The sequence below is a fragment of the Heloderma suspectum genome, chromosome 1 (assembly GCF_057233095.1).
Source record: "Heloderma suspectum isolate Gila_16-S chromosome 1, 16-S_ref, whole genome shotgun sequence".
Lineage (NCBI taxonomy): Eukaryota > Metazoa > Chordata > Lepidosauria > Squamata > Helodermatidae > Heloderma > Heloderma suspectum.
This window is the reverse complement of record NC_139458.1, coordinates 205,422,776-205,438,388: the sequence shown is the minus strand read 5'-3', so window position 1 is coordinate 205,438,388 and position 15,613 is coordinate 205,422,776. Positions and strand designations below refer to the sequence as shown.

Genomic DNA, 15,613 nt, shown 5'->3' with positions numbered 1-15,613 from the left:
TACTTTTATATCAGCGTTCTCCAACCCAGTCCCCTCCAGATGTGTTGGTCTGCAATTCCCATAATTTCCAGCTAGCATAGAAGTTGCAGTCCAACATATCTGGAGGGCACCAGGTTGATGAAGGCTGTTTTACATCAGTGCAGTCAATAGCAGATAATTCTGAAAGAAGCTGAGATACCGTAGCGCTCACTGAATGAGGCAAGAGCTAATTCTGCAGATCTTTGGTCTATGTATGTCACTTACAGATCTGAGTTTGTGCCAGCCACACAAAACCTGTCCTTTTTCTCTCTCCCCCAAGGAGAATATCTGGCTCAGACATCTAAGAAGCGTAAGGCACAGGACTCTCTGGGTATTGATTTTGGTGCTGGACCATCAACTTCTAAAGCAAGAACTGGTGGTAAAAAGGACCGGGAAAATTTCAGAAGTGCTCTTGTTAACATCATCATGTAAGCTTCTTTATAAGTTTTAGAAAGGGGCTTTCAACTTTTTGAAAGTGAAATATATATATATATATATATATATATATATATATATATACACACACACACACACATACACACACACACACACACACACACACGGATGAGTGTCAACAATGTCAGTTTTAAGAAAGAAAGAAAGAATAGAGCTTGCTGAGCAGCAGGAGGATGAGCTAATTCCCTTGCTTTACTGAAAGAATTCTACAGATAAGGATTGCAGATTGGTGTTTGGAGACAGTTGATATCAAGTCATCATGTTTGTTTTGTTAGGCAACCAGACCTTATTACAGAACAAGCGCTTTCCGTAGAAGAAGGAAAACTCGGTACATCAGAGTCCACTGCTGCAATAGAGAAAGACATTTTGGTAAATAAGGCAAAACAACTCCTTGTCAAGCAGAGGTGGGAGGGAGGGGAAATTGGACTGAAGCATTAGGTACAGCCTGCGGGAGGGTTTCCCAATCCTGTTAGGGGTGATCAATTTGAAGTAGCAAGCATGGGGGGTGGAAATGTGCCATTGCCAAGCAGCTGCGCATGCAGTCAGTGTATACATGGATGTTTTCATTCTTTAGGTTTTAAGTTAGGCAAAACTCATGCATCCCTCAAAATGAGATACAGTGTGGGTTTTCCATGCTGGCTCGTGCTAGTGTGCCACTCTTGTGATATTCTAATTTTGCAGAAATATTACTATTACATTCGCCATGGAATAGATACAGAACATGTGGCCCCAATGGAGGACTCGTGGCTGGAACATGTCTTGGCACTTGTACCGGAACACTTGAAAGTGCTCAGTGAAAGTATCTATGCTCTCTCAGATGAAATGAGAGAGGACTATCTTCTCAGTGTGAAGAAAGCAATAGGTACACTCATCGTTAACTCAATCTGTATTTACTGAATCAAAGAACGTCAGCCTTGAGTACTGTCACAGCATAAATTGGTTTTAGCCTGGTTGTTTTCAGACTATGTTCTGGAGGACCTCAAGTTTCCTTGCAAACCTATCAGAGGTTTTTCAGTGAGAAGGTGATGGACAAACATCCCTGAAAAGTAGATTCCCACTGCTACCAATCTTCCCCTGAAGACATTGAGGAGTGTGGGGTAGTGCTCTCAGTTCATATGAGGTGGTGGTGAGGCCCAACAAGTTTGGCCTCTGTGTAAACAGTGTGTGCCCCTTAGAACACTTCCACATCCCCAGAATTCTCTTCTGTATGTAGAGTTTCCCTGGCAAAAGTACAGGGGTTACTCTGTAAAGAAATTGCTTTTAGAAAGGGGTATCTCTCTGAAGGCTGAAAGCCTGAAATTCACTGTCTTAGCTTATAGTTGGCTGAATGATATCTATCAATAAAATGAGTATGTGCTTATGTCCACCCTGAATGAGTGTTGTTGCTGGAAAGAATGTTCTAGAAAGAATCCATCTATTCAATCTGAACATGTAAACAAGCTTCTCTGGGAAAAAACTTCTGTTCTAGACATGGAACCTTGTTCTGTTGGCTGCAATCCTAAACATGCGTACTAGGAACTGAGTCTCACTGACCTCTATGGGGCTTACTTCTGAGTAAACATGCATAGGGCTGTGCCGTCAGTGTTTTCCCCCTGCAATTGCTTTTAGTTTTTTTGCCATTTCAGCCTTTTTAAGATACACCTTTGTTTTTGTCTTTGTCTTGGAAAGCGTTCTTAAATCAAATGACTTTGAGGTGCATGTTTTCAGTTGCTCCTGTATAAGACCTTTGAAGTCTTTTAAAAATAATTGCTTCAGTTTCTTTGTTAGTTTTTTCTGTTCTGCTGAGCTTATTTGTGTTCTGGTCTGTTTTTTTTAATGCCTTCTTTTAGTTGACTTTGTTTTACGAGATCCCAGGGAAAAAGAAGAAGGCAAGAAGCAAGTGCTTCCACCTCATCGTGAAGAGTAAGAAAATGCTACTTCAAAATCTTTGCCTAGAAAACATGGCAGGCAGAATATCTAAAGCTTCCTAAAGGATGCAGTTCTGTGCACAGTTACCTGGGAGTAAGCCCCATTGAATCCAATGCGTCTTACCTCCAAAGAAACACGTAGGATTGCACTGCATTTGTTCACTGAACCTAGTATTGTCTGTCCTGGGGTAGGCAACCTTTTTGGGCCTGTGGGCACACTTAGCAATTTGAAAAATTGTCCTGGGCACCATCACAAAATGTCTGTCATGGGAGGTGCAGCTGGTCACAGTGGTCAAATAATCTGCCCAAAAGACTGAGTATAATGCAGAGATGGGGTTTGATCCCCAGCACACTAAACAATCCCTCTGAAGCCACTTTTCAGCATTGACAGAAACCTATTTCACAGAAGGCAACACCCTTTTTTCTCTCTCCCCACCCTCTGCGAGCCAACTCATCTCCCCACCCCCATCTCTTTTTCTCTCTCAGTCTGGATCACCACCCATACTCTCTCAAAATTTGTTTATTTGTTTTAAAATAAAAAGTGGGAGGGGTAGGAAATTGTAATAGCTGAGCTGTAGTAATTCCAAGCTGAGTTACATCCCAATTTCCCCCCACCCATCCCAGTCATCATTTTTATGAAGCTCGTTATCAGTCAGCCTCTGATTCATGCATTCATAAACAACATGGAACGTACTGTATGTGCCTTCAATAAAAGAATAAATATTACAGTATTCTCCCTTGTCTGCCCTGGAGTGAGAATGCTGCATGTTAAGTTATGATAGGAACATGTTTTATGGATCTAAGGAAAGGAACTGTTAAAAGAATCCTATGCTGTTGCTGTATCACGTAATTGTCATAGCAGAAAATGGCAAGAACCTACAACCTTATTAAAAGGCAAACATGGAATTACTATTTTACTGTCTTGAAAATATAATAATTTGACTCTTATCTTACATCTATTTTCTGTTTAATGATCATACAAACACAACTAATGTTAGGTAGCAAACGCCAGTGAATGAAACATAGTGCTATTACAGGAGAAAGCCCTAAAGCCAAAGATGGCAAGAACAATTCATGTTTTTTTTTAAATTCAATATTAGGTATTAAATAAGGGTGGTGTTGCCACAGAATAAGCCAAGACATACAAGAGAGATCTTCTATTGGTCAAAGTTTTGCGAGCAAGAAGTTGGGCATTGCAAGTCGTAAACTGAATATGGCCTTCCTCAGCCGTATTCAGTTGGGGAATATGGCCTTCCCTGAATATGTGCCCTCCAGATGTGCTGGACTGCGACTCCCATAATTCCCAGCCTGCATGGGCATGCTGGCTGGGAATTATAGAAGTTGCAGTCAACATTTCTGGAGGGCATCAGGTCAGGGAAGGCTGGTTTCATACGTTAAAAAAACAGGATGACCATTGCATTACGCTTGGCCCTTTGAGGTTTATGGTTGGTGGTGTAAGCAACAACAGGTTTTTTTCCTCAAAAGCTACAAACCTGAGCACAATGTGTCCTTTCCTGTGCAAGCACTTAGGCATGCAGCAGGAGATCCCTATAGGGCCCAATGGAGTCCAATATATCTACTCTTGCTGATCCTCATCAGCCCCCTCTCAAGTAGCCTGTGAATGTGGAGCAGGCCAAAATGAGCAACTTTCCCTTGGAGTTCTCCTGAACTCAGAAGTGTCTGATCATCCAGTGCTGGGCGGGAGGACTGGCAGAGGCAATCTTCAGGTGCTTCGGAGGTAAGGGAAGGAGGCTGGAAGAGGCTCAGGATAACTCATATTCTGGCCTCTCCAGTCTCCTCTCCCCACCCACCAGAACGCCTCCTTTTCCCCCTCTCCGAGGTTGAGTTTCCGACCTTGGAGAGGCAGCCGGCACGGTTCTCTCCATGCCAGCTGCAAGGGATGGGGGAGGGGGTTGGATCTCTGACTCCCTCTTCCGAGGTTGGTGCACTGTTGCTGACTTTGGAAGAATTTTACAAGCAATCCTATGGGATGCTCTCCCAAGGACCATAAGGTTGCTCTCTTAAGTGTTAAACAATTTTTAATTGTAAGTTGCGGACCTTTTTATTTATGCAAGCATTTGGCTCCTGATTTGTTGGTTTTGGTTTATTTAGGCTAGATTATGATTGTTGTATTTTAATTGTTTTATTTTAATAGTGTGATTTTGTGGTTGTTTTCTTGGTATGTGTTTTATTAATACTGTAAGCTGCTCTGTGCTCCTTTTGGAGGAAGGGTGGGGTAGAAGGATTCTAAATAAATAATGGGTGAGTGGATTGTATTGTATTGTAATATTAAACTTACATTATGATGTGTTTATTAAATTCTTGATTTGGTTTGGTTTTAATTTCTCTTGAGTGTTTTGTAATTATGTTCACATGTGGCATGTGTCATATGTGAATGCTTCACTGTGGAAAAGCCACAGAAAAATCAAATAAGGCTGCAACTTTATGCATGTTTATGCAGAAAAAGCCCTTCCAATCACAGCATGCCCCAGCCAACATGGCTGACTAGAGGGATGCTGGGAGCTGTAGGATTTTTTTTTCTGTCTAAACTTGTATAGGATTTCACAGTAAACCAAGTAATGACTGAATGTGTTGCAATGTACTTGGTGCTATGTGTGCTTGGCCAAGGGCCAGAAAATTAAAAGGTTCCATTGATCTCTGTAGGGATCCGCTACACAACAAGCATGTGGGGGAATGGATCATGCCCATTGGCAGATTTTATGCCTCTGACACATGCACTTTCTTGCCTTTTTGAACCATTAGAATCCTAAAATATTTCTAATTGGTTAATTAACTGCCTAAATTGTATACATATGGCTAATTATTTTGATAAAGCTTAGGAATTCACAAGGGATTTAAGGCTTAGGAAAGAAATGTCAAGACTTGGAAGAAAGCCTTACCCCCTGCCCTATTTAATTTTGATATACTTTCCCAGGAGAGTATTTTTAATTTCTGACAAGTTAGTGAAATTGGCTTTATCTCCTGAATTTCAAAACTCAGTTGTAAGGGTACCCTGAGTGTCTCTTGGGGTCACAACATTACTGATTTCTTTTTGTTTTTTTTAGAATGGAAGTAGTGCCAAAACCCTGGAAAAAGTCCTACATCACAGCTCGCTGCTATATAAATGAAAATTTGCATGCATTAAATCCCACAATGTTGGCTGTTCTGGACCTCTGGCAGACCTCTTTTAAGTAAGCAATGCATAGATGTTACACTCTTGTCAGTGAAAATGTACACCGCTCCCTCCTCAAAACCCACACTTTCTTTAAAGCTATTGGCCTAAGAGGCTTCATCCCCAATACAAAGCCTAAGGCTACCATCCTGTACCACTTACCTTGGAATAAGCCCCATTGAACTCAGTGGGACTTACTTCTAAGTAGACATGTATATTGTGCTGTAAGTTGACTCAAGAGCCAAGAGGGGCAAGCAAAGATGCATCCCACCCTACTCCTGGATCAGCTGGCTGCTTCTCCTCTCTCCTCTGTTCACAGGAGCTAATAATTAGCCATGTATGGGAGAGGTTATTGTTTTTGTTGTTGACTTTATTACTTTTAAATGATGTTTTTCTTCCCATTCCTCTTTTCTCTTGTGCCCCAAATGCCTTTTCTCTTGTGTCCTCTTATGATCTACTTGAGGGTTTTTTTTGGAACCCTCAAATGGACATGGACAATATGCAACGAAATTGATGCTAGCCACTCTGATCCCTTTGGATAGGGCAGGATAGAAATCCAAATGATAAATAAGTGGAATTGCATTTGCTCACATTCATCCATCTGTCTCTCTGTCTCTGTCTCTCTCTCTCTCATTCAGATATTTATTTCTCACCTTTCATGGCATACCGCCCTCACAAGACAGTTTACATAAAATTTTAAAGCACCTAAAAATACTACTTACAATACAACCATCTATTGAAACAAATTAATTTAAAACAACCATCAGCTATAATTCTTCAAGCACATCACAATAATTAATTAAACACTGATGGGAATAAAAATGTCTTCAGAGTTTTCTTTAAAAAACAGCAATGATGAAGCCATATTTATTTTTGTTGTGTCCTTTTTGTGCGTTACCTATTTTTGCTTCTCCCTCTGGTTCCCTGCCTCTGTTGTCTTTCCTGCCGTACAGACCAGGGGTGCAGAACTTCAACCCAGGGAGCAAATCCAGCCTGTCTGGGGTCCCAGTCCAACCCTCTGGGATTCCCCATATGGCAATACCCCCTTTCCCCAACCACCGATCCCTTGGTGGTTTCCCAGTTTTTGTGCAATTTTTCCCCATTCTAAAAAGTACTGCGTCATGTGCATAATGTTGCCTGTATATTGGTTTATTCCATTCTAAAAAGTTGAAATGCCTCCCCTAAGGCTCGTGTTTTTGGTATTTTGGCCCCACCCCTTTTGCCTTCAGCCCTGCCCACCACTGGAATACAGCCCCTGAAAACTTATCTGAGATGGAATTTGGCCCTTGGTCTGAAAGAGGTTCTGCACCCCGGTGTAGATTTTTAAGTTTCTTGGGGGAGGGACCTCTCTTTTTCTACTGTGGTTTTTTTAAAAAAACAGAACTGTGCGGAGGTAAGCTGTGGGAGTGGGGAGGGTTTAGCTCTTAAAACAGGGCGTCCATCTTTCCATGTGATTGGGACAGATCTGGGCTTAAACAAGCGGGTCTCTGCTATCATGTGTTGTTTGAGCCACAGTAATGCTGTTGAGAGGACAAAAAAAGAAAAGGCATATATGGCATGATAAAGCATGAGTGATGGGGAAATCTGTGAAATGGCTAGGAGTACACACAAGTAAATCTGTGGTTATTTAGGAAAAGGCTTGTAGAAGGATTTGGTTTCAAGGAGGGATTTAAAGAAGGAGAGAGATAACTTGTGGTAGTGGGAGGGGCTACAGTTCTATGACACTTACTTGGGAGTAAGTCCATTGATCTGAGTTGGATGTACTTCTGAGTAAACAGGCATAGTGTTGAGATGTAAGGTTGCGAGCAACCAATTACTTTTGTGCAGGAATGGGAAAGATATCCACCTTATTGCTACTGTGGCTGAGCCCTGGCCCAGCAGTGGTAGATATATAACTGTACAAATACAATGGAGGTGAGAACCTTGCTGTGCTTGGAACACACTGACACAGCTCTGTTTTCTAATGTCTAATTGCAGCTCTGATCCTATACAAGTCAATGGAATGGTGAAACTGACTAGATTACATTGCAAGTAGTTTCTTATCTAGTCAATTTCACTGTCAAAGGTGAGCAACCTGGCTCCTTAACTGCTGCTAACAAGTAATTTGCAGGATTTTTTTCCTTTTTAAAGAGCCGTATGAATGCCATATGCTTAAGTACACATCCTTTCATGAACTGGACCCCTTCCCTTGAGAAACAGCACCAAGATTCCTGAGCAAACTTAGCAATCATGGGATAAGAGGAGATGGCCTCTTTTGGATCGGTAACTGTTTAAAGAACAGAAAGTAAGAGTAGGAATAAATGGACAGTTTACATCCCTCACAATGGAGGGATGTAAACAGTAGGACCCCCGAGGGGGGGGGGCTTTTAACTTCTTAATAAATAATCTTGTGTTAGGGGTGAGCAGTGAGGTGGCCAACTTTTGCTGATCATTTAGGGTGGTTAAAACAAAAAGGGGTTGTGAAGAGCTCCGACAGGATATCTAGAAACTGTGGGAATGGGCATACCAAATGTGATTTAGTATAAGCATTGGGGCAAAAATTCTAACTTCCCATACACATTGATGGGGTTTGAGCTGGTGGTGATTGACCAGGAAAAGGTTTTTGGGTTGTGGTGAACAGCGCAATGAAAATGTCAACCCCCTGCTATGAAAAAGGCAGGTTCCATGTTGGGGGTCATCAGGAAAGGAATAGAAACTAAATCTTCCAATATCATAATTAGGGATGGCAGAGAAATCTGCAACCAAATCAAATGAGTTTGGATTTCTATGAATCCAACCTGTGGATTCTGCAGCAGACTGGCTTTTCCTGAGTCGCATGGGTTTCATGGACTTGCAGACTGATTTTTTTAACTTTCTGGAGTTTTATACAAATTTAGTTGTAGAAAAATATGTAAAATAAAACACTGCTGAAAATGCGCATTTGGGTGGGGATTTGTGCATTTGGGGAGATTTGCACATTTTCCTAAGTGCACATTTGCATGTTTTGTGAATGTAAATTTGCGCAAATTTGGGAAATTGGAAAAAAATCCAATTCTGTCAATGAGTGGATGATAGAATGAAAGGCACCTGACAATCCTTGAAATGCAGATGGAACGGATTTTACAAAATCCATACATCCCTAATCATAATGCCTTTATACAAAGTGCTAGTGCACTTGGAATACTGTGTATAGCTCTGGTCTCAGAAATTGTATAGCTGGAAAAAGTGCAGAAAATGGCAACCAAAATTATCAAGGAGCTAGAGCAAATCCCCTATGAGCAAAGGAAAGGTTACAATGCTTGGGGCGTTCTAGCTTAGAAAAAAGTCGAGTAAGAGGGGACATTATAGAGGTGCATAAAATTAGGCATGGTGTGGAGAAAGTGGATAATGAGACATATTTCTTCTTTCATAATACTAGAACTGATGTTCATCCATTGAAGCTGTGCGGTGGGAGATTCAGGGCAGACAAAACAGTTTTTCACACAGTGTTTTGTTAAACTGTGGAATTCGCTACCACAAGATGTAGTGATGGCCACTACCTGACATGGCTTTAAAAGGGGATTAGACAAATTCATGGAGGATAAGGCCAGCAATGACTACTAGACATCATGACTACATACTGCCTTCAGTATCTGAGGCAGTACGCCTCTGAATACCAGTTGCTGGGGAGCATGAATAAGAGGGTGCAATTGCATTCAAGTCCTCTTTGTGGGCTTCCTATAGGCATCGGGTTGGCCATTGTATGAACAGAATGCTGGACTAGATAGACTTTTGGTCTGATCCATCACAACTGCTCTTACATAAACAGCTCTGTGAGTGTGTGTGGGGGGTGGGGGGGTGGGGAGATAATGCACAAAAAAAAGGCTAGTGGAGATAGGGTTAAGCATCCCTCCACCCATCTTTCTTCCACACAAAATTGCAGCCCTCCATGACTGCTTTTCATCTCCCTCCCTCCCACCCCCTGGCCCAAACAGCTTTTGGGACTTCATTATACACTTTTGTGTGTAAAATATTTTTCCCTTAGTTTCTTCCTTAATTGGAAATGCTTCACTTGTGGATGTTGTAATGCAAACAGAAAACAGAAATATAAATTAGTAAGGTGCCTAAATGTTTACTCTTCACTCACTGTCTACATTTTGAAAATGTTCTAATATTTTCCTTATGCCATACGTTTACTTTGTTAAATATGGTTTATTTGTTGCCTCGAACTCCAAAATGCTATGATCACACAAATGGGCAGTCTCATTCCATAGTGCTTAGTAATCAGATGTACAGCTGTTTAATTTTGAACATAGGCAAGCAATACAAATAATAAAGAAATGGAAAAGAACTAAAATGAGATTAATAGCTGAAAATGTTCACCCTAGGCTGTCAGTATGAAGGCAAATAAGACAAAATTTGCTTAGCTTGTTTGGTTGAGGCAATGCCTCATCCTGACAGCAAGAGCCCTGAAGGAACTAATTGTTGTCAGAGAACATTATCTTTAAAATATTTTTAGAGTTATGCCTGATCAGAGTAAGGTTTCTGTTCCTGATGGAGCTAGCCCATTAAACATCACCATTATTCATTTTAATCAGCAGATGAGCCCATTTCCAAATGTGATATTTTCATCCCTGAAGTTCAGATTTTTTTATGAATAAATATCTATATTGTGGCAAAAGTAAAGATAGAGAAAAAACCTTTACACTTTTACTTTGTCACGCTTAGTTTTGTTCTCTTATGTCCCCAGATAGTTATGTCTAACAGGATGTTTTTAACTGAGTTGTTCCTCCTTTGTTTCCTGGAGGGTAGAGGAGTATCTGACAGTTCATCAGATAGCTTAATAAATTATAATTTATATAGTTTGATATGTAGGCTAGTTCAGAAAGATAATCCTCTTTTTAATAATCTACAGCTAATTTTCTTTTAAAGATACGTAATCTGATTAATTTCATTTCACAGAGACAAAATTGTTGGTCTGGGAATTAATCAAGATCCAGTCTGTTCGTTCTCTGAACATTCTTTACTCACTGCACTTTCACAAATAGTTAAGAATCATTACCTCTTTGTTGTTGTTTATTCGTTCAGTCGCTTCCAACTCTTCGTGATTTCATGGACCAGCCCACGCCAGAGCTTCCTGTCGGCCATCGCCAACCCCAGCTCCCCCAGGGTCGAGTCCGTCACCTCCAGAATATCATCCATCCACCTTGCCCTTGGTCGGCCCCTCTTCCTTTTGCCTTCCACTTTCCCTAACATCTTCTCCAGGGTATCCTGTCTTCTCATGATGTGGCCAAAGTACTTCAGTTTTGCCTTTAATATCCTTCCCTCAAGTGAGCAGTCTGGCTTTATTTCCTGGAGTATGGACTGGTTTGATCTTCTTGCAGTCCAAGGCACTCTCAGCATTTTCCTCCAGCACCACAGTTCAAAAGCATCTATCTTCCTTTGCTCAGCCTTCCTTATGGTCCAGCTCTTGCAGCCATAGGTTACTATGGGGAATACCATTGCTTTCACTATGCGGACCTTCGTTGTCAGTGTGATGTCTTCTCTTCACTATTTTATCAAGATTTGTCATTGCTGTCCTCCCAAGAAGTAAACGTCTTCTGATTTCCTGGCTGCAGTCAGCATCTGCAGTAATCTTTGTGCTTAGAAAGACAAAGTCTGTCACTGCCTCCACGTTTTCTCCCACTATTTGCCAGTTCTCAATCAAGCTGGTTGCCATAATCTTGGTTTTTGTGAGGTTTAACTGCAACCCAGCTTTTGCACTTTCTTCTTTCACCTTCGTCATGAGGTTCCTCAGCTCCTCTTCGCTTTCAGCCATCAAAGTGGTATCATCTGCATATCTGAGATTGTTAATGTTTCTTCCAGCGATTTTAACTCCAGCCTTGGCTTCATCAAGCCCAGCATGTCGCATGATGTGTTCTGCGTACAGGTTGAATAGGTAGGGTGAAAGTATACAACCCTGCCGTACTCCTTTCCCAATCTTAAACCAGTCCGTTGATCCGTGGTCTGTTCTTACCGTTGCTACTTGGTCATTATACAGATTCCTCAGGAGGCAGACAAGATGACTTGGTATCCCCAGCCCACCAAGAACTTTCCACAATTTGTTACGATCCACACCGTCAAAGGCTTTAGAATACTCAATAAAACAGAAATAGATGTTTTTCTGAACCTCCCTGGCTTTCTCCATTATCCAGCGGATATTGTCAATTTGGTCTCTAGTTCCTCTGCCTTTTCGAAACCCAGCTTGTACATCTGGCAATTCACGTTCCATGAATTGCTAGAATCTACCTTGCAAGATCTTGAGCATTACCTGACTGGCATGTGAAATAAGTGCCACTGTTTGGTAGTTTGAACATTCTTTGGTGCTTCCCTTTTTTGGTAAGGGGATATATGTTGTTCTTTTCCAATCTGTTGGCCATTCTTGTGTTTTCCAAATTTGCTGGCATATGGCATGCATCACCTTGACAGCATCAGCTTGCAAGAGTTTAAACAGTTCAGCTGGGATACCTGAATTTGTCATCTCCTGCGGCCTTGTTATTAGCAATTCTTCTTAAGGCCCATTCAACCTCACTCTTCAGGATGTCTGGCTCTAGCTCACTGGCCACACCATCAAATCTATCCGCGATATTATCCTTCCTATACAGATCTTCCGTATATTCTTGCCACCTATTCTTGATCTCTTCTGCTTCTGTTTGGTCCTTGCCATCTTTGTTTTTGATCATACCCATTTTTGCCTGGAATTGACCGACGATGTTTCTAATTTTCTGGAAGAGGTCTCTTGTCCTTCCTATTCTATTATCTTCTTCCGCTTCCGCGCATTGCTTGTTTAAAAATAATTCCTTGTCTCTTCTGGCTAACCTCTGGAATTTTGCATTTAATTGGGCATATCTCCCCCGATCACTGTTGCCTTTTGCTTTCCTTCTTTCTTGGGCTGCTTCCGGTGTCTCAGCAGACAGCCATCTTGCCTTCTTGGTTTTCTTTTTCTTTGGGATGTTTTTTGTTGCTGCCTCCTGAACAATGTTGCGAACTTCTGTCCATAGTTCTTCCGGGACCCTATCTACTAAATCTAGTCCCTTAAATCTATTCTTCACCTCCACTGCATATTCATGAGGAATATTAGTGAGCTCATATCTAACTGATCTGTGGGTCTTCCCTATTCTCTTCAGTCTGATTCTAAATTGTGCAATGAGAAGTTGGTGATCTGAACTACAATCAGCTCCAGGTATTGTTTTTACCAACAAGACCTGGAGCTGATTGTAGTTCAGATCACAAACTTCTTATTGCACAATTTAGAATCAGACTAAAGAGAATAGGGAGGACCCACAGATCAGTTAGATATGAGCTCACTAATATTATTAATATCATTACCTCATGCTCCTGAAATGTTTTGTTTCATGTCCCTAGTGAATGGAAGGTAGACTTAACTGAAAGGAATTATGTGATTCAGGGCTGATAATCCTGCTATGCCCTGTTCCTCATGTCCTTTATGCCCTTTTCTTCTGAAGTGGTGTATACCTCTTTTCTTGTTACCCAGAACTTTAAGCTGTGTGTGTGTGCAGGTGCGTGCATGTGTGTTATCAGTCAGGGCTCAAACAGATGCAATAGCAGCTGACGATAAAGCACATGCCTGTGTAACATGTTCCATACCTCCCACATCTACATATGAACACATTTGCTGTGTGAATTGGCCTTTTCACATGCACAAGGGAGCACAACAGCAATCAGTAGTTCTGGGTGGGTGTGCCGCTAGGCTGCTAACCCTACAAGTGAATGATCTGACTCATGAGGAAAGTATGTTCATACATGACAGGGCATATGTAGAACGTTAACCCAGGCAAGTACTTTACCCATGGCCACAATCACATCCTTTTTGGTCTTCGGTCATTCTACCCAACAGAAAAATGTGACTTCATAGGTTAATAGAGCATTCAGTTGTGCCCCCCCCCCCCCGATTAAATACTTTACTCACCCTGGTTGATACTTCCTTATTTTTTCCCGGAAACTCGCAGTCAGATAATCTATACTAAAGAAGGAAAGGAAACCCTCTCTTTTGACAATTCATTGTTTTCTGTAAACCTAGCATGATCCAGAAGCCCTTAATAAGCTTCTGCAAAATGGATGCACACTGGGCTGTCACAAAGTTTATTTTATTAAATGTGTATGCCGGCTTATGCCCACAAAGGCCCTCAAAGCAATAAAATGAAACAATATCAAAACAATCTTTTGAATAAGTAACATTTAAGACCAATAAAAGCAACCACAGTGCTGTAAAACAGGTATGGGGAACCTTCAGTTTGTGAGGATATGACCCCTGAGAATATGGCTCCCAAGCGTCTTATGCTGTTATCTCCAATCAGTGATCAGAGATAAGAAGGGATTTAAAGGCAATTAAATACCCTGTATAGAATTGAGCTGTGCTTTTGTTGGCATGAGAGTTGGGGCTTACTCCTGAGTAGACTTGCATGGAATTGGGCTGTATTTTGTATGCTTGATGGGGAAGTATCCAATTTGGTAAGTATTACATCTGTTCTTGGCCCCACCCATTGCTGGAATGCACTCCCCTCCCCCTTCCCCAAGTGGAATTTAGCCCCTGGGCTGCAAAAGGTTGATGTTGTAAAGAAATAAAGATTTAAATCTAGATGGCTTTACATTTCTTATTTATTCATCTGAAATGTATCATTCAAGTCAGATATTGTTTCATTCAATGATATGCATGTTAAGATTTGGACTTTACATTGATTGTGATCTTAAGACACCTGCTCATATGCTTATAGTCTTTGTACATATTTAATTATTTGAATTACTTTAAAACGTAAATGGAAAAAAAATTGCCCACAGACAGATTAAGTGCTAAGTGCACTGGGTTAGATAATATTTAGAGCATTTATGACAATCCTTCATTTGAATTGAAAATTAAAGCTATAGCTATGAAATGTTTAAATCTATAACAAACAAAAGAAGTCTACTATATATTCAACAACAATCCATCATTTTCTTTGTTTAAGTAATAAAGACAAGTGCACTGTGAAAATATGCTTACCAAGCTATTGGTTTTATGACTCCTACAGAGATTTGCGCTTAGTTGATAAAGAAGCATTTCACACCCGTCAAGAATCAATGGAGCTTTCTTTCTTCCAGAACATAGTTGTGAGGCATATGGAATCAGCTAAAGATACTCTTTTCAAAAAGTAAGATCAAAGTCTATATTTTATTATCAATAGTCCTTGAATTTAAGGGTCAGCCATAGTTAATTTGGTGGTTAGGTATTCTCAATCAGCTATTGAGGGATTAGGTTTCCTGTCAAAGTTGAAATACTAATTTTGAGATGAAAATCAGGACTTGGCTGCTGAAATGAAGTTTCCTTCATTCGACATCAATATACCACCAAACACTTGATATTGTAATCTGACAATGATATTTATACCATAATCTGACAGTGATAGCTATCATCCAACTGAAACTTTTACTGGACTTTATGAAATGTCATGATTTTCTTTCGATGGATTTTAGCCCCCATCTGAAAACGTAGTCTCCTTTGTAAAAGGCCTTTTGATGCCTGTTATGGAAGTGGTTCTGTAAGCACTTACAGGATTCCTGTAATGATTTTGTTTCCATTTTAAAATACCATCCTGGAATTTGGGCAGTAGGAAGAAATTTAGACTGTATTGTACCCCAACACTTTGGAGCAGGGGAATGATATACCTGACAGAAAATGACCACTGCTACTCCAGCTGTCAGGTGCAAGATAACCCTGCCAGTTCCTGTGCTCCTAAGGCAGGCAGCAAAAACAAGAGGCTTTCTGAGCCCTTGGTGAGCTTTCACACGTGGCTGGTTGACTGGGTTCTGCTTGGTAAGTCATGAGCAGGGATGGGTGAACGAGTGATTGTTGTGTTCATCAAGGCTCTCCTTTTCCCACCCCAATGCGTGTTCCACAGCTTTTCTTTTGTTTTGGAAGATCAAGCATCTTTCGCCCTAGGTAGTGCTTCAGTTGTGGGGGATATAGCAGTTTCCCACTGCGGAGGCCACAGTATTTTGTTACTGAGAAAATGTGATTATTCTCCCAGTCTGTGCATTTATTATAATATCGCGTGCTGTATGGCAT

General features: G+C 41.0%; 1 protein-coding gene across 1 annotated transcript in view; it reads left to right on the top strand.

Moving 5' to 3' along the window:
- DNAH7 (dynein axonemal heavy chain 7) overlaps positions 1-15,613 on the top strand; it is a 194,031-nt gene that overhangs the window by 16,439 nt on the left and 161,979 nt on the right. The window contains exons 5-10 of the mRNA XM_084806680.1: positions 299-446; positions 750-843; positions 1,156-1,336; positions 2,304-2,376; positions 5,447-5,572; positions 14,580-14,699. Of these exons, the coding sequence (XP_084662806.1) occupies positions 299-446; positions 750-843; positions 1,156-1,336; positions 2,304-2,376; positions 5,447-5,572; positions 14,580-14,699 (742 nt within the window). The remainder of the gene's footprint in view (positions 1-298; positions 447-749; positions 844-1,155; positions 1,337-2,303; positions 2,377-5,446; positions 5,573-14,579; positions 14,700-15,613) is intronic.